Genomic DNA, 19,358 nt, shown 5'->3' on the forward strand with positions numbered 1-19,358 from the left:
TACTTTCTATTTAATTAAAATACTTCTTTTTCGGAATTACTCTTTCTGCCTCTCTCATTTATCTTTTGGGATCTTAGTGTTTTTCTTATCCACTTGTATGATCTCTGTTTAAGAATTTAAGTCATCATTTATCCACAGCCTGTAGTCTTACTTCTCTCATCTAGTATCTTTGAGAATTTCTTCCCTAGAGTTATAATCATCTTTCTTGGGTAGAAGGGAAGTTATCTTACTTACATTGACACACTTGGTACATGTATTGATCAATTCTGTGTAAGACCTGGCTAAAGTAATTTCATTTGAATCTTCTTTGGGTCTGGAAAGGTTCTGTTATCACATTTTAATCTTCGGAAGGACAAATCAAAATATCTGTTAAAACAAAGATCTACAGTTTTGATATTAAGTCCAGAAGAGCTAAACTATTTTAAACTTTGATAATAACAATCTTGTTATAGCTGCACGCAGTCACTTACAGGCTTCCAGGTGCTAAAATGTTATGGGAATGCAGATGGACTTTGTTGAACCATAGCTCACATAAATTAGATTGGCTGCTATTTCTAGCACATTTTGGTTTCTATTTCTAAATTATCTCTGAGGCTTGTAAACATTTTCAACCTGTACTTTGAGTATTTATTGATTAAGGAAAGAACATGTTCTTTATACCATCTGGTGTCTAAGTGTTATTGTGACAGCATCCTTGGAGTTAATTTAAAAGGAGTAATTTGGGGGATTACTATTCCACTTCAGACATTCACAGAAAAGGAGCTTCAGTTTTAATTTTCTCAATGACATATTAATGCACAGTATGCTTTGATCACTAAACCCCAAGAAAATGTATTTTGTGGAAATGATTTTTTTAACTTACATTGGCCATCCATATCTATATGAATTGGTCTGAAAGTAATTAGATACTTAGTTATGTTATAAATGGAAATACTTAGTATGGTAATATTATATGGATCATGAAAAAAATAAATTTCTCTGAAATAATGAGAATCTATTCTATCACTTTGATTATGGTATTACTAAGAGTAATAGCTACCGCTTTTCTCCCAGGCATACGACGTGCCAGCCACTGATCTAAGTGAATACATATATTCTCTCACTTTATTTTCACAAAACCTATGAGATAGAATCCATTATTATCCCTATTTTATGGCTGTCAACTGAAACACCAAGAAGTTAACTAAGTTACCCAGGGTATTTATTTATGCCATCTTAAAACAAGTCAAAGAAAGCATCAGTACCAAATCTAAAACAATGACTCAGAAAAAGTAGGAGTGTTTGATTTTACAAGATTTCAGATTTTTTGACTAAACTTTTTAAAAACTATAAATTTGAAATCTAATGATAGGTAAGGTGAGTTAAATTCTTCAGGACTAAAATTTGTAGATTTGGTGTTATAGTGAATTGTGTGTGTGTGTATGTGCGTGTATATGTACTAATTTGTAAGACAAAAGCCTTATTATATTTTTTCAAATAAAAGGACTGAATAAAATGTTATTATTTTTGGAATCATTAGTGTATTTTTTGAGTCTTAGAACACTGATCAAGCATTAAACAAATCCTTATAGGTAATGGCCAATCACAGTGCAGTTCTTGCTTTCCTAAGCACAATTCTACATGTGTTTATAAACTGTGCACACTCAACTAGAAGGATGTTTGTACTTTATTAGGAGATGACATCATCTTTTTTTAACTGCTAAAAAACAGTTGTATACATTTGTCAACAATCTATTATTATTTATTTATTATTTATTGAGTTGGAACTGTGCTATTCAAAATTAACACATCTATGCAAACTTTCCATATTAATAGCTATCAGTAAATTGAGATAATTGTGCCATTAGGTAATGCCAATTACAGTGAAACTACTTACGTGTCATTAATTATGTTTAAACTGTGATGGAAAAAAAGGTCAAGGAATCATCTTCATCTCACAAAACTAATAGTCTAAAAAAAGAGGGCAAACTTTCTTTAAAGTGCCAGATAGTAAATGTTTTAGGCTTTTCAGGCTACACATTCTCTGTTACAGCTACCTAAGTCTGCCGCAACAGCACAGAAGACTCCATAAACAATAAATAACGAGTGTGGCCATGTTCCAATAGCACTGTACTTACAAAAATAAGTGGTATGCTAGATTTGGCCAATGGGCCATAGTTTACCAACCCCAAATCTGAGTGCTGATACAAACAGAAGCAGTAGAAAAGTTAACATATTTAAGATATCAGTAGTTAAGACATTAATGAAATAAATGTAATTATAAGGAAATATATCAAGATTTGCCGAAGGTTTTTACAGATGCTTTATCTACTCTTATAAGTATTTTAACAATTTGATATACTGTAACTTTGACTTTCAATATCTCTACAGTGAAAATAATTATTTGGCATATTCTTTAAAATACAAATAGTCTATCTGGAAATAAATGTCACATTTGCCATTTTAGTGACAGCCAAATTCTCAGATACTTAGTAGTGGGAACATTAAAGCATTGTCAATGCTCCAAAGAAAATATATGGAACATTGCCTATTTTTCCTTGAAAAAGATCCATTGGAATTTAATTTGGAAATACTTGTCTACCTTTGTTAGCGTTCCCAAATATATTGGATGTTTATATTTTATTTTCTTCTCCTTATTTGATATAAAATAGACTAGATACATTTTAAGTAATTAAAGTTCAAAATAGACAGAGTTTAGATAAAAGTCTTGGCCTGCTGGTGTGTGGTACCGTTGCTGAGCTCATCCCACAGTTCTCTTGAAATCACTCTAAGTGCAATTTATAAACTATACTGGAAAGTGAATGCATTGAAGCACTAAATAATTTCTATGTTATATTCTGCCTTTAGTTTACTTGGTTTCTAGCAATAAAGTACATCATATTAAACAATTTACTTGGTATTTTCTGGATTTTTTACTGTGAATATGTGGAAAATTTAAAAGAATATTGAATCTTGCAATATCCAGAAAAGTGCATGTATTATATATAGGTTTTTTTTAATATAACAATAGCTCTGCAAATATATTATGGAGATGCATTTTTAAAATCTGAAAATTTAAATTTAAATTGACAGCTTTCCATAAATGATTGGAGAAGTCATGTAAGCATAACATTTTCAATAGTCTGTAATAAATGATGCCACTGCTATAAGAAATCAGTGGGTCAAATGAGCAAGGCATTATTCTCCATCCTAAATATTTAAGCTCTATGCAAAACATTTATTTACAGGGCTATTTAGAACGTCTTCTGAGTATAATATTTGCAGGAATTTCTGAGGAAATATTCAAATGCTTACATTTTTATTTGCATGTCTGTTTTAATTGGATAATCAAATACATTGGCTCATTATATTTCCTACCAAATAAGCTTTTTAAGTAAAATAAAAATAACTATTTAATACAGCTCTGTATTTCTTAAACCCATAATATCCTTCTTAATTTGAAAAGCATTGTGGGAAAATTAATTGTATGCATTTAGGAATTTTTGCTTTTGAAAAGCAAAGCAGACACCTGTCTAAATTCGTAGTGTCTTTATAGCTATATCGAGGGAGTGGGATCTCTTCCTTATCTTGGGCTCTCTTGTTTGCTTTTCAGTTGCTGCGATTGTGGCTGTGGAAGGGCTTCTTCCCTGTGCGCTGTTGCCCATCCAAGCCTAATATGGTTAGTGTTCCCCTCCTGCTTTCACTCCTATGTGCTGTCCCACCTACATGTATTATCGTCAGCATTCCTTTTTTTTTTTTTCATTTGTGTACATTTTAATAGTTAGTATTCAAGTTATGCTTTAACAGAAGAGTAGACTGAAACTGAGTCCCAAAAAGGAATCTGAAGTGATTTCACAATGGGTACTTTCAAATCAAATATGCATATAGCATATCACCCCTAAGTCAAGCATTCATACTTCTCTTCCAAGGCTTTTACCGTGATCCTGATTTAAAGCAGGATGTTGTAAGATCGTAACATCTGTTTTACATTTAACATGTCACTGTTTTTGTTGTTCCATCAAGAGTGAAACCATATCATACGTGGAAGTAGAATGCCACTTCTGTCAAAGTGAAGTCACATTTTCTGTCTCCCAGACCCATGGAATGACCATAGCCTAAGTAGGATCTTCTACGTTCATAATCATTGTGGATATATGTGGCATTGGAGAACAGAACCACATGTAATTTTAAATGGTTTACTTAATAGTTTTAAGCTTGAATTACTTCAGATATTAGAAGTGATATTCCTAAGTTGATACCAATTAAGTAAAAAATATGCACATTTTTGGGATCAGTGTCCAAATGGGATAGTCTTAATTATTTACAAATGCAAATCCTAAATATATGTGGGTTATAGCTATGAAACTATAGGCTAGAACATAAGACCAAAGAACTCTCTTCACAGATTTAGAGGAACTCTCCTACACAGTAGTGAGCTACCTTGTAAAAAAGTGAAATATTCCAGATAATTTCTGTCTAGATTAAGGAGTCTAAATCCCTCCACTACTATATTGAGCTGTTATTTGTAGTCAAAATTTGCCAAGAAAAGAGTTGAGATGCATTTTAGAGAATTATAGGGCTGCCTTGGGTCATTTAAAATTGTTACTTGTGTTCTCTAGGTGTAAATTAATTTTTGTTGATTCAAAAAACTGTGGTGTGAATGAGTGTGCATGCATGCATAGATGTGAGAAGTGGTGGAATTGATATCAATGATCTTCTGAGAACAAGAGAGCATAAACAAACACAGATTGATAAGATTTGTTGATCTTTTTACTCAATCTTTTGAAATTTTTATATTTGAAAAATTTTTTTAAGTTAATATGAAAGTACAGATTTGTTCCTAATTATTTAACTTAGGAAATTCTTATATGAGCCTAGGGCTTCAGTGACAGACTAAAAACAAAAACAAAACAACCCTGAAACCTGGCAAAGGCTGAAGTATAATATAAATGGCTTGAAATTGTGATTTTATTTTTTTACTGCTCTATAAAAAAACTTAAAAATGGTCACTGAATTGCTCATTTTACTTGACTCTCAAATTTGGTTATTATAAGAGATAAATAATCACTGAAGCAGAATAAGCAGAATTTACATCTTGGAAAAAAAGAAAAATGACATCCAGACATACCTTGAACTAAACCTCAAAGATATGGGTGTATGAACATTTATAAAGCCATGACTTAGAAAGTATTGATGAAAACTAACTTTAGCTGGATTTAAATTGCTTGATTTTTTTTAAAAAAATGGTATCTCTTTCTACTGTGTAGTTGACTTCAGGGAGTTTATAAAGTGAAGAAATAAAAGAAAAGAGGAAAAGAGGGAAGGTGGAACATTTTCTTCACAAATCACACACCAGGAAACCTAAGAAAACAATTTTTTTTCTAACATCTTTCTTCAAATAATGTCAGCAATTATTCAATGAGTGTGTTTGTGTGTGTGCATGTGTATTTGTGTGTGTGTGTGTGTGTGTGTACACAAAAAAAACAAATTATTGAGCCACAAATGTGCTTAGGTACCCAATAAAACGCTAACAATTTGTGTGCGAAGATTTATGGAAAAGCCAGAATGTTTTTAATGCATTAGTAAAACAAAACAAAATAAAGCGAAAGAAACAAACTTTAATTGAGCTTACATAAATTGGACAGCAAGAAAGTTGTTCAAAATTATTAGTTGGGAAGAATGGAAGCTAAATACGTTTTTATTGTTCTGCTTTCTCAACTTCCATTTTACAATTTCTAGTCACTATGAGGTTTCAGTTAAAGATACTATTTGTTTAGATTAAAGCATTAGGAAGGAAAAAAAAAAACAACCTTAGGTAGTGGAAATTAAGGGCTGAGAATTTTCCTACTACAATCAGTAAAATACTAAGAAATCTTGACCTAATATCTTGTCACCTAATTTTGTATGTATAATCATATCAGCGTTTGTCAATTACCACATAAATAATTTCCAAGGAACATTCTGTGATCATTTGTGAACAGACATATTTACAATTACAGAGCAGAGGTTAGATAGACATTTTGAGATTTTGGAATATCATAGTTTTTCATTTCTTGAAAGACCACTCATGAATATGTGTGATTGGTTTTGACCTTAATATAATGCAACACATATACACTAAAATTGCCCATTGTAAATATACTGGCTTTTAGAAGTACCTTAATATACCTTGTGGACATCTCAGGGTCTGAAAAACATAATTTCAAAACCATTGATCTAGATCCTTTGTTCTGCAATTCAACTACATTAAATCTTCTGCAGGGCTATGGAGTTCTGAGTTTTACTCTCAAAGTTCCCACCAGGAAACCATACTCCATTATTTTTCAAATGCCTGGTGTGTCATTTATAAGATGAAATTGGTAATTACATGTTGTTATCTTTGATCTCAAATTATTTTTCATCACTCTAGTTGCCTACTTTGTTGTGAAATCTTTACACATATGCATAACGTTAATTTTAAAAACATTCTTCCTGCTTTGATGGAAATCTACTCAGTGATGGAAGATTATTTCTGTAATATGTCTTAATGAAACCCAGATGCCTAGATTTTAGGCACCCTATCCCCAAGACGGCCTACATTTTTCGCAGGGGTATTTTTTTATCTGTGATCTTTGACTTCATACCATCACAGCTGGCTTGAGACTCTAGTCATTTCTTCATTCCTCCCACCCTCACCCCATCCATTTTTACAAGCATCCAGTGTTGAATTGATTCTCTTCAATGTAAATAAGATATTAATATGTGCAATTTCTAAAATAACATTACTGTTTACCCCTTGATATTCGTTTTTGTTTATGCTTACAGGAACCAATATATATTTATAACATAATGTTTATTATAAGTTCTTCTGAAATTTCCCATAGTCCCAAAGTAGCTTTTTCTTGCATTTCTTAAATTCAAACATATGTTAGATTATTTCCTTCATTCATCAGTTGTCAAGCTTTCCAGTGTTTTTATATCCCTTACTACTTCTTCTGAGGGATTCATGTGGCAAGTAAAATGGAGTTCACTATTCTGAAAATAGAGATATTAAATTCTTATTTTGTTCATTTACCTACACTGTGATTTTTAGAAAATCAACCACATTTTTTTAGAAATTATTATTATTTATTTTAAATACTATTTAAAATCGGAAGCACAAGGGATAAACTCTAACTTCTCTCATAATTCAGAGAATAAAACAAAAACAAAACATATTTCTCTGACCAAAATGATTGTGGATTACATTGAAACATTAATTATTACCTTAATTTTTCAATGAACTAACTGAAAGTTAATTCATTAACTGAAAGTTTGTTGAAATTTGAAGTTAGCAAAGTTTTATTTTTACATACTTAACAGATTATTTCACTCATCTTCAACAGATTTCTGTTGGGGAGGTATGTGGAAGTGCTATTCCATTTTATAGAGTTAGGAAAAAGACATAGAGAATGAAATCATCCTTATAATTCTAGACCACCATTTAAAGTGCTGTTGGCAGGCAGATGTGAGGCTTGCCCACAATATAGAGAGATAATATATTAAATTCTAACTGAGGGCTTGCTATGAACTGCTACCAAATCCTTTTTTGTAATACCTGTGGAACCTCAGACCATAGGAGGTATTAAGTGGGACTACTCTAATTGAGAAATCCAATGGTCACATCCATGAACTATTTTAAAAATTAGTAGGAAATTACCTACTCTCACATTAGAACAAAATTTGTTGAAAACAGGGAGACACAATACTTACATGTCATACTTTACGAAATGTGTTTTTATATCAAAATCCTAAGGTAATTAAATTTTAACTCAGTAATGAAGAGTCTATAATTCATCTTTGAGTTTTCTGAAGTATTTCAAATTATTCATGTCTTTCTCTTATTGCTAATTCTAAAAGGATTTGAAGAGGTTATTAATGAAAAAATTTACAAATTCATATGTACTACATTATTTTAGAAGTGTTATTTCTAAGGGTTTTTTTCTTTGTCTTTTATAATATAGAATTTAAAAATGATATATAAGGCATAAAATAGGAAATAAGCTAGCTTCTTACATTGCCATTAATCACAGAGTGGTTAGTATCCTTGGAAGAATGTGAGATGGGAACACAGCAAGCCGTGCCCTCATTTTGTGTGGTATAATCATCACTCCATTCCCCTATCCAAGGAAAGCATGTTTTCAAAAACATGTACATTTTCTTTGAGAAGTATGTCTGAGAATTTTCAGTAAATAATAATAAATCAGTTGCATTTTTTGTGTAACTTACATCTCTCTGTAAAGAACTCAAAATCCAGTACCCTAGTATACAAATGCTAGCAAGACAGCCTATATATCCAATGTCCCATTTTTCTGCATTTGCACTCACATTCTTATTGAAGAATGTGGTCCTGTAAAATAAAACAATCTACTTTCAGTATTTATTAGATATATAAATAAGCTAATCTTCATATGCTTCTTTATTTTATGGGGGCTGAGTTAACTGAGGTTTTATTAAAACTACTTTACAGTTGGAGAGACTCTTGAAGTGAAAAGGTCAAACTATTTCCCAAAAAAACTGTAACTTATTTTTTTCAAGATTCCAGCATAAAATTCTTAAACACAACATTATGCGGTGGTTGAGGTCGTTATGTCAGAACAAGAGAGTGTGCATATATGGAGAAATGTGTTTTTAAAAGAGGCTACAATACAAGGAACTTTTCTTTTCCATAAGCAACACATATTGACTCTAATGTTTGCTCCAACGTTGCCTTTTGAATATCTTTGCTTTAAAGTATGGTAAAGCATCTCTTAATCCATCTGGATAATAGAGGAACAGTTATAGGCACGTCCATTTCTGAGCCAGGCACGGCATATGCTCACTCTTTCAAAGACATCAAAATGCAAAACCATTCCTTCTTTCACCATTCCCCCCTCCCCACCTTATTTAGAATTAAGGGGAAAAAAAAGTATTTATTCAGTGTTTATTTCCATAGGCTAAAGCAATGGAAAAATCAGATTTTGTGGAGGTTATTGTGGAGTAAGGATCTACAGTCTCCTTTTGCTCTTCCATTCACTCATCTTTCCTCATTGTCCATAATGGTGTCATTTAGTAAAGTTCTGATTCTGTGCTTCACTTGGTACTCTGGAGGGCTTGACATTCATACCACTAATTTATTATCAAATCTTTAATTTACATCCAAGAACTAAATTACTCATTGGCACGTCCATCCATTCATAAAGATTATTGTTTACTATTTCATGTCTTACATAAATTTCAAATATCCAAACTTAGATGTCGTGGCTTGGGCCAAGTTTTTAAGATCTGCATTAATATTATCAAGGCTGTGTTATTCAAATCCTTAGGATAGAAATGGGGGAAAATAGATTGATTTCTAAATTACCCATGAAGTCACTTATATAGGAAGTATCTCTCCTGTACCTTTTAATAGATATTCATTTATGAAGATGAATTATGCTTACATTTAATATGATTTCTCATGCCCACCTCTACTACTAAAAAATAAAATAACATTGTTTTCTAGAAGAAAATAAGTATAAATGGCTAGAAGATGATTCCTCTAATTCCACTACAGTTGTTTTTAGTAAAATGATATCGAAGTTCATTAAAATTGTGACTGAAGCAAAATGAAGAAACTGTTTCTTTTCCATTTGAAAAAAAAAATCGGTTCTAGAAGATAGAAGTTGTAATTGATGTACAGAATGGCATATTTATTGACTCTAGTGTATGCTGAGTTAAAATGATGCATCTGGACAAGGTACAGAAGATGATACTGAATGAACCCGCTCCCTGCAATGCTTTGTTACCAAGGCTGAACCACTGCTTGAGTGCCAGTCTCTGCCAGCTGCACTTCTACTTGCTGTATCTTGTTGAGGTTTGTTTTAATGTTGCTTTGGGGTGTTCCAGAACTTAATTTTTTATGTTAATGTGACATGCAGCCGTATTATGTTATAGAAGTCTTGAGATGCCTGTAGTCAAAAATAACTCCTTCTTATTGCCCTCCTGACTCTCACCCTAGGTATTAAAATGTTAATAACTCCTTACCATGGTATTCCCAAATCATTTTTTAGATGAGATCCAAAGTTTTATTTCCATTTTCATATGAGGCATTTGCATGCAATTTAAATATCCATGAAGCTTATTTAATGATAAAGACTATTTGAGGATATAATTTCAAAGCTTAATTTTTTTTGAAGGTAGGAGAGTTAAAGGTGGAATGGATGTTTGTTTTCTAATGTAAACTGCAAGAACTTGTGTACTTTTTAGGTATCTTTAGAATTCCTCTAACAAAGTTTTTTGTCAGTATTATTTAAATAACATAAATCTCAGGATGATTTCACACAATTGTATTTAGAACATTGGTAAAAAATAAAAAAACCCAGTATCAATAACTTCTCTCTAGAGGTACATACATTAAAGATTGAAAGAATACTGTAATATCTAAAAAATATGAACAATGTATTAAAATATCTTAAATGTCAGCTTGAATAGAACAGCTATTATTTCAGGATGATATCATGTGTTCGTTTTTTCTCTCCATTTCACTGTGGTGAGGTGATTCAAGATGTCTTAAGGGCTCTTAAGTGACAAATGCATCTACATGTTATGAATAAAATTTGAAAAGCCACCAGTTCCTCATTGTGTAATTTTCCTCACCCAAGAACACTATATGTATTAAGTATATTACTTCAAGTTTACTTAAATTTTCCTAGCTGTACTTTACTAATAAATTGCCAGTTCTTTAACACGATAAAATTAAGATAATTGCATTTTTTTCAAAAATGGCACAAGAACAGGTTTTGTTATCTATGTTGTATAATATATGTAATTATACACTAAGAAAGATAGAGAATAAACTGTTTTATTTTTATATCAAAATATACACATATTTAAGAAATATTTTAGAATATGAAACCAAGGAACAGTCCTCAGTGCATGTCAATTGGCCACTTCATTTACATCATATAGTAGTTTTCAGTCAACTTTGTAATGAAAATATTTTGTCAATCTGACATTTTGGCTGTATTTTCTTTATGCAGAAGTAAACGAAATTTTGTTTTTAATAAACTCAATTTTGTTATAAGAGCTTGTGAATAATAAATTCACTTCCTTAGAGTTTCACTAAAAGTAATTTAGATATTTTTATTTTGGTCAGCCGTTTTAACGTTATATGGTTATTCACGTACCTTAGTATTCATCAGCATATTCTCTCTCCAAACACTTGTCCTTGTGTAGACTCAATCAGAATATCATCCACTCATTAATTTATTCATTCATCAATGTGACGAATATTTTTGGGGCCAACTCTGAGCCAGGTGCTAGGTCACTTCAGAAATTTATAGATGAATGGTAGTTGCTGCCATTTAAGAAACTAACAACAATAGCAAGAGAGCCAAAAAACATTCTCAAATGACTATGTTGCATTGTAGAATGGCAGTCACACCATGAGAGGGATACAGAAAGCTACTGGGTTCAGAGGGGGCAAGACTGCATTAAGCCACGGTATTAGGGAAAGAAAACGTGAAGAAGGCAACAATTGAACTGGACTTTGATAATTGGAAATTGTTAAGAAGAGCATCCTAAGTGCAGGAACCAGTATATAGGAACATAACGGAAGCATGAAGAAATATCTCAGAGATGATGTGGGAAATGTTCATTGGGGCTACGTTTAGGAATCTTTACCTTATTATTTTATTGAAGACGTTGCAGAAGAGAGCTAACACAATAGAAAAATACCTTATTTATGGTAATTTGGCTACAGCCATGTCTAGTGTAGTTTAGGAAAGCAGTTATAGAATGCAGGGGCATCAGTTCAGAGACACTGATAGTAATCCAAATGAAAAACAGCAAGACCTTAATTGAAGAAGAGGTAGAGCTAGTGAAATGGAAAAGGTGGATCGTAAGACTTTTATGTTATATAATGCTTGGGATTTGGCAACTAATTTGTTGTGAGGTCCACGAGAACAGGGCTTTGATCTTAAGGTACCAAAGCCATGAAAATGTTATTAAGAGGAAAAGAAGGCAGCAGATCAAGATTGAAAGTAAAGAGAAAGATACTCTTCTCTTTTTCAGATCTACTGAGTTTGAATGCCAGTGGAATATCCCTAGAAAATAAATCCACAGGGAATAAGAGTATAACTCTCAAAAGAATAAAACCAGAGAGATAGAGGTATTAATTAAATTGATGGAAATGGATAGATTGACAGGAGACCAGTGGAGACACTAAAGACTCCAAAACAAGAGAAATAAATAAAACAGAATAATGGAGTAAGGTGCTGAAAGGAGGAGACTTTTGAATCAGAGACGTATTTGGGACAGTTCATCCTGAGAAAAGGCAGGGACCTCTGAGGTGGCAAAAAGCAGTAAAAGAAGAAGGGAACAGAGAAATGTCTGGTGTATGGTATATGGTGAAGTCATGTTTAAAAATAGGTTTGGAGAGCTTCAGACTTCTCAGTGAAATCTGGGCAAGAGTGAGGGATACTAGCTGGGGAAATATGATTCATACAAAAGAGTATTGGTGTTATTTCATACTGCTGGTGTGAAAATCACTTAAGGTTGCAATCATTTCAATTGTGTTGCGTGCTTCTGGGCTTGATGTGATGCACCACTTGGAGATGTGGCTAATCGTAGCTTACTCTGTTCCAGGCGGTGTGGTTACAGCAAAGCAAAACAAGATCCAGAAGAGGAAAAGATGCATTTTCATAATGGGCACAGTAAGCAAACTGTAAAAAAAATCAAAATAAAACAAAGTAGGGGACACTTTATTGTGATTTTGGCTTCTTTTCAGGCTAGAGATTTGTAATAACTGACCAAAAATATTGGGATAAAAAGTGTAAGTGTTTTGTTACATTCCTCTAAAGCGTATGGGCTTGTGGTGTTGCCAGCTGACCCTAGGCAACAGCTGGATGGTTTTTTCAATTCTTTAAAGCATACTTTCATTACAATCATTAAAATAAAAACTTTTCGCTTAATATATAAAGCTATTATATTTCAAACCATATTTCCAGGCCAATTCTAATTCCTAACAACAATCAGTAGAAATATGTCATTAAATAACACCACCAGATTAAATGAATACATTTCTTCTTCTTTTTCTAACATTTTGGTAAGAATTTCCCTAAGCACATCCTGTAGCAGCAACCTTGGTTCAAATGCCTTGAAAAAGACTACACTTTTAAGAAATGCAGAAAATCAAGTTTTAATAATGAGCTTTAAAAATCTGCCTAAATGGGTTCTAATTTTATTATTAATATGTTCATTTTTAATAAATAGTACAGTATGAGTTGATTTGCCAAGTAAATGACAAAAAGAAGGTTTTTTTGTTTTTGTCACTCTGCCATGACCACGAAAGTCAAAATCATGAAAGCCATAATTTATGCTGCAAAACATTTTGGGGTCTATTTTCACAGTCCTATCTTATTTAATGTTATTTATTGTCAAAAAATACTGTGAGGGTAATAGCGGTAGCCTTTAAAATGTGATGAAACTGAGGCTCATAGAGCATAAGAGACTTGCATAATGCCCTGCAGCAACAATACAGTGAATTTCTATTTTCTTCTTGACTGCTTTGTCAGTCTTATAGGACCAAAGCACCAGAAAAGTTATTTTAAATTATGTTTGTAAAACCTAAACTAATCATCTGTGATAAGATTTTAAGGAAAGCATAAGGAAACAAACCAACAACTAAACCAGTAGCATTTCATTGTCCAGTTTAGTAAACAAAAGTGTCTTAGTTCGCCTCAGAGACTGACTCCTGAACATTAGTGTTGAAAGATGTCCTTACTCAAATACGTCGTCACATATGCACTTCTTCTTGTGCATGCCAGCAATCCAGATTTCTAAAGTTATAAAAATGAGATTAAAAAAAAAAAAGAGATAGCTGTACAAATGACTCCTATAATTCAGGAGAGGGTCTGTCCTTGCAGCTCTGTCACTTCTAGGAATTGGGGATTTAAGCCATAGTTGTACATTAATAACGTTTATAATTTCACTCATCCATCACAAGCACTTCGACTGTAATGCCCATTTATTTTTACAGTTAAACTGCCAGGAGTAAGAACTTATATTGATCCACACACCTATGAGGATCCCAATCAAGCTGTCCATGAATTCGCCAAGGAGATAGAAGCTTCATGCATCACCATTGAAAGAGTTATTGGAGCGGGTAAGACGGTGTGTTTAACTTGGACTTTTAACCTATGTTTATATTATAAAATGTAATATATCAATGTCCTGATCTAACTCAGAATGTTTTTAATCTTTTGTAATTGACTTACTTTCAAGGTGGTATATAATTGATCATATTTTAATATTACCTTCTGCCTAGCTCATACTTAAACCAGCAAATGTTAGGTTTATGGAAAAAAACAAACCAGCAAAAAGGTATATTCAAACATAGTGTTTTTCACCATCTACTGTTTATTATATTTCATATATAATATATATAATTTTTAATACCCAAAAGTATTTACAAAATTCAAGCACCCAATTATTCTACTTATGAATCATCTCTTCCTTAAGACTGTTTCCTTTTTGTCCTGCTATGGCCCTTTTCTTTTTTCTCTTCTCATTAGTGTCACTGCTAGAGTAGAAAGAAAGGAAGAACAAAGTGATTTTCAGTCAGTTGCTTTTAGTTTTTTTCTAATGTTTCTGTGAAGGTTTCTGTAGGTGAGAGAGATGAAACTAATAGCCCCCAATGTGTCTTACAATCACGTGTAAATGATTTTTCCCAATGCACCATTAATTTCTTTTAACATAGATAAGGAAGTTGGACTCCCCTTCAACTCTGTTTTATCTAAACCTTACTACTCTACGAGAATTTTAGACTACTGTTAGAGTAGGGATTTGTAATGAGTTTCTGTGTTTTCTACATCTTTATCACAAGGTGAATTTGGTGAAGTTTGTAGTGGACGTTTGAAACTTCCAGGAAAAAGAGAATTACCTGTGGCAATTAAAACCCTTAAAGTAGGCTATACTGAAAAGCAACGCAGAGATTTCCTGGGTGAAGCAAGTATCATGGGGCAGTTTGACCATCCTAACATCATTCACTTAGAAGGTGTTGTGACCAAAAGTAAGTAAAATGGCAAATTATGCATGTGTGTGATCATAAATATCTGAATTTCTTCTATTAGATTATTATTAATTTCAGGATAGAGAGAAAACTGGTCATAATAATGTGATTAACAATTTCCCTAATATTAACAGTATTTGTCCTAGATTTTAGTAGATTCTTGTCAAAGCTGATCTTCAGTGAACCCGAATTTCTATTTATTATTTGAAATATTTGTGTTAATTCACTTACTATGAATTCAGCACCAGAGAAAATGTATCCAGATAAAAGGAGCAGTAAAAGTATCAATTTTTTTTCCTCTTGGCTCTTTCACTTTTTATCCTAATGAAATATTAACTTCAAAGTTTTGATTGAGGCATTGAAGTTTAACATTTAATAGGATTACTGTAACCATAGATGCCCGCCACCTTTTAAGTGGTTTTTTTTTATAGCCAGATGTATTTCTTTTATTGATTTTTTTCATTGAGATATTTTAATAGTTCTAAGGAAAGCAATTGCCTCAGAAGACTGGGAAAGTTCCTTGAGACTAATTATTTTGTTAAAGCAAATCCTGTTTTTACTCAGATATATCTGGAATTCACATCTCTCAGATTCTTGTTAGTGTCTTGTAAATGTAGTTATGTGTTGAGCTTCCCAATATAAGGATTTCAAATAATTCTTCAGTCACTCAATAAAGTATTTATGTGACACATAACTGAGGCCTTTATTTTCTTTTAATCCATTTTTTCTTCGCCATTCCTATGTATCCTCTTTCCTTCCTTTATACTTCATACACTTCATACCACTTTGTAAAATCGTCTGAAATATTTGGCAAGGAACATGCTTTAGACTTTTTTCAAGCACTGGTTCAACTTCCATTTGCTGTTAATCAAGTTTTAAGTTACATATGCCAAATGTGCATAGCAGCAAAGTATGTTCAATAAATGTTCTCAACCTATGAAGTAATTTCAATTGATTGGATATCCATTTATGCCATTTAGCTTTTAAATATGGAAAACAAAACAAAAACAACAACAACAATAAAAACGTTTTCGAAATAAAGAGGAACAAAAGAAACAACAACAAAAAAATTTACTGGTTTATAACCAGTTAATTCCCAAATCATGATTCATTCACAGTAGGTCACAGATGAGAACACAGAAGAAAAATACCTTAGCTAAAATTATCATGTTGATGGTTGGCAGAACTTTTGAATCAGCCTGTATTGCTGGGAGATTGTTTTTCTCCGTGTCTCAAAGAGATACACATCTCCAGTAAGAATGCCCGTAGGGGAATGCAACATAGGAATAAAATTACCTGCAGCCATGTGGGTTTCTTCAAACTTGGATGTGTTACTTTTCATGTACCTCTTAGCCATCTGTATGTCTTCTTTGGTGAAATGTCTATTTAGGTCCTCTGCCCATATGTATATATATGGCTGATTCACTTTGTTGTACAACAGAAACCAACACAGTACTGTGAAGCAATTATACTCCAATAAAGATCTATTAAAAAAAAAACAAAACTTAGATGTGTTTCTTTCCCCCAGTTGAGTACATGCCTAAAAATAGGTAAGAGGCAGGGACACCACGCAGGTGAGAAACAAAGAAAATATATATTTTTTTGAAGGAATAAAATAAATTAAAATATTTTACAAAATCACGCCCTATGATGAATGGGGAGGAATATTTTAAGTAAGAATATGATGTGAGGGAGATCGTCACAGGTACAATAAAATGAAATCAGAATTTGAATGGGACTATACGCTATCTGAGGGGAAGGACTTTGAAAGGATATTAGTGATAGCATGTGCTGGGCTAGATACTATGGGAACAAGAATTATAACAGTGATTGAGTAAAATTATTTCCTATGCAGGAAAGGTATTATCTAATGTAAAACATACTTCTTAATGAAGTAACAGTAATAATAGGATGCAAAATATTTGATATATTTCATGTCTTCTTTTCATCCATAATATGACTGCTAAGTTTCACTTCCTCAAATAAACTAGGACCATGACTTCCTCTTACCCAGGGTATATGTAAAACTAATGCCTATATGTAGACAGCCAATCCATCCTGTAATGAGTTAAGTTGTAATGTGTAGAAGAGTGCCAGATCGCTATTATGATCATGGAAAACAGTACTGCATAATGGTCAAGAACACGGGCTATGGCTCTAGCCACCAATTTTCATTTTGCTTCTGCCATAAACTACTATGTGACTTTGCCTAAGTTGGTTATACATTCAGAACCTTAGTTTCCTCACTAATGACATGGGGTAAGAATGCCTCAGTGATGTTGTGAAGGTGACATGAATTAATACAGGTAAAGGTTAAATGGGCATGACACAGAGTAGGTAATTAATAAACACATGGTTATTACTTTTCCATTTATTTCTCTTCCTGTGCTCTGAACTCCTCCATATCCATTTCATTCCTAATCCATTTTATTCGATATGTTGCCCTGCTTACATTGCCTCTTTCTCTGAAACTTAACTACCTTTCCAATTCCTTCAAAATCTTATTCAAATTCTATCACCTCCATGAAATAATTCCTCATCACTTAACCCTGAAATAATGGCTCCTTCTTTCAAACACTGTACCTATATAAGGATTTTTGCAACTGTCAGCAATGTTCCTTCCTTTGTCCAAAACTCTTATTCAAATTTTTCATTTAATTTTGTCTCCTCTGCATATATATTTTAGCTCCCTAGCTAAAAAAGTCTGCTCCTTGAAGAAACAGATGATGTCCTAAATATTTATGTAAACCCATTACACTTAAACCTAAAACCAATCTATGGTCACTTTAGTTAAGCACTCTGAGCCTCAATGTCACAGAAAAAGAAAAAAATCGTACCTACCTTATAAAAATGTTATGCAGATTAAATTAAGATATATTTGTGTGTATGTGAACAAAATTGCAGGTAGTTATAGTAGTATTTATTTTAATCTGTTTAGGTGAATTCATCAAATATCATCAGATATTAGGAGACAAGATCCCAAAATTATTAGAGCCAATAGTCACCTACTTTTATAGATCTCTAATTTATTACAGAATTTGTTTTATGTGAATGAGTCCTGACTGAGCAATATAAGACAACTAAACTCTCATAGTAAAACAACTAAATTTGTCATATACCATTTTATATGCACTTGAGACCATTATCTTAAGAAGCAAATGCCATTATCAGCAAATGATCACATTTAAATTCTGTAAAGTCTAGTCTAAAAACCAGGGCTGTGGTTGAAAATACAGACTTTAAATTTCCAATCTTCTAATCAAATATTCTGTTTGATGTTGTTGCGGTGAATTTACACATACAGGTAAAGCAAAATGTAAATATTTAAAATACTTCTTCGTCTTATTTTTTTTTTTCTATTTGAATTGAAGCTGTATTTCCCCTTAATAAATGTAGCTCTTGATGTTCAACTTAGGAAGTCTTCAACTTGTTTTTAATTTACCATGTTGCAACTCACTTTATTTGTGTCCTTAATTTCATGCTCTCTGATCTGATGCTAATTTATTCAGCAGTTATTCTCAACCTGCAGCACACAGATAATGAGACATAAGTGCAACTAAATCTCGTGATTGTTTTGATTGAAGCTGAGGTGGGGAGTCTGAAGTAGCACTCCTCTGGGTGGTGTCATCATGAACCTTCCTCTTTCCTCTATCACTGCCTTACGTGCCAGAAATATGGGGCCTCATTCAAATTCCTTCTGTGATTTGTTGTTAAACAGGAGACATCATAAATAAAGATATATTCTAGAGAGACTTATGACAAATGACGTAAGAAACCCACAGGTCCTGGCTTAATTGACTCATTCGCAATGCATGATGCTTTAATGTAACATACATAGAGCCAGCTTTTACTATTCAAATAGATTCAGGAATAAAATTTAGAAGTGGAAAATTATAATTTTTCCATTGCAGCAGCCTTAGTTCTTTAAGATTTATTTTTTCCACCCATGGAAATATTATCAAAATTGACCAAAGGAATATTTCTATTGAAATATTTATAGTTATATAAATATTTATATAATATAATTATATAATATAGTTTATACAATGTAGTTATATAAATATAAATATTTATATTGAAATATTTATAGTTATGTAATATTTCTATTGAAATATGTATATTTCTATTTAAATATTCATACTTATATTACTTAATCTAGGATCATATACAAATAAACTTAGTTCTCCTGTAAAATTAATAAATTTAAACAAAATATTAGAGAAAAATTAAAGAAATGTCTCCCTGTTTTTCTTTCCATGTCTGAGGAAATAACACATTCAATGGCAATTGATGATTTAAATTGTCAGATAATTCTGACTTATATAAATTT

General features: G+C 32.2%; 1 protein-coding gene across 5 annotated transcripts in view; it reads left to right on the plus strand.

Moving 5' to 3' along the window:
* Nucleotides 1–19,358, plus strand: part of EPHA5 (EPH receptor A5) — a 313,487-nt gene that overhangs the window by 256,205 nt on the left and 37,924 nt on the right. For 3 of the 5 annotated variants that reach the window (XM_007193544.2, XM_057547285.1, XM_057547288.1), the window contains 4 exons: nucleotides 3,593–3,658; nucleotides 12,604–12,671; nucleotides 13,997–14,122; nucleotides 14,843–15,028. In XM_007193544.2, coding sequence (XP_007193606.1) covers nucleotides 3,593–3,658; nucleotides 12,604–12,671; nucleotides 13,997–14,122; nucleotides 14,843–15,028 — 446 coding nt within the window. The remainder of the gene's footprint in view (nucleotides 1–3,592; nucleotides 3,659–12,603; nucleotides 12,672–13,996; nucleotides 14,123–14,842; nucleotides 15,029–19,358) is intronic. The other 2 variants (XM_057547286.1, XM_057547287.1) reach the window with 1 other exon arrangement.

The sequence above is a fragment of the Balaenoptera acutorostrata genome, chromosome 5 (assembly GCF_949987535.1).
Source record: "Balaenoptera acutorostrata chromosome 5, mBalAcu1.1, whole genome shotgun sequence".
NCBI lineage: Eukaryota > Metazoa > Chordata > Mammalia > Artiodactyla > Balaenopteridae > Balaenoptera > Balaenoptera acutorostrata.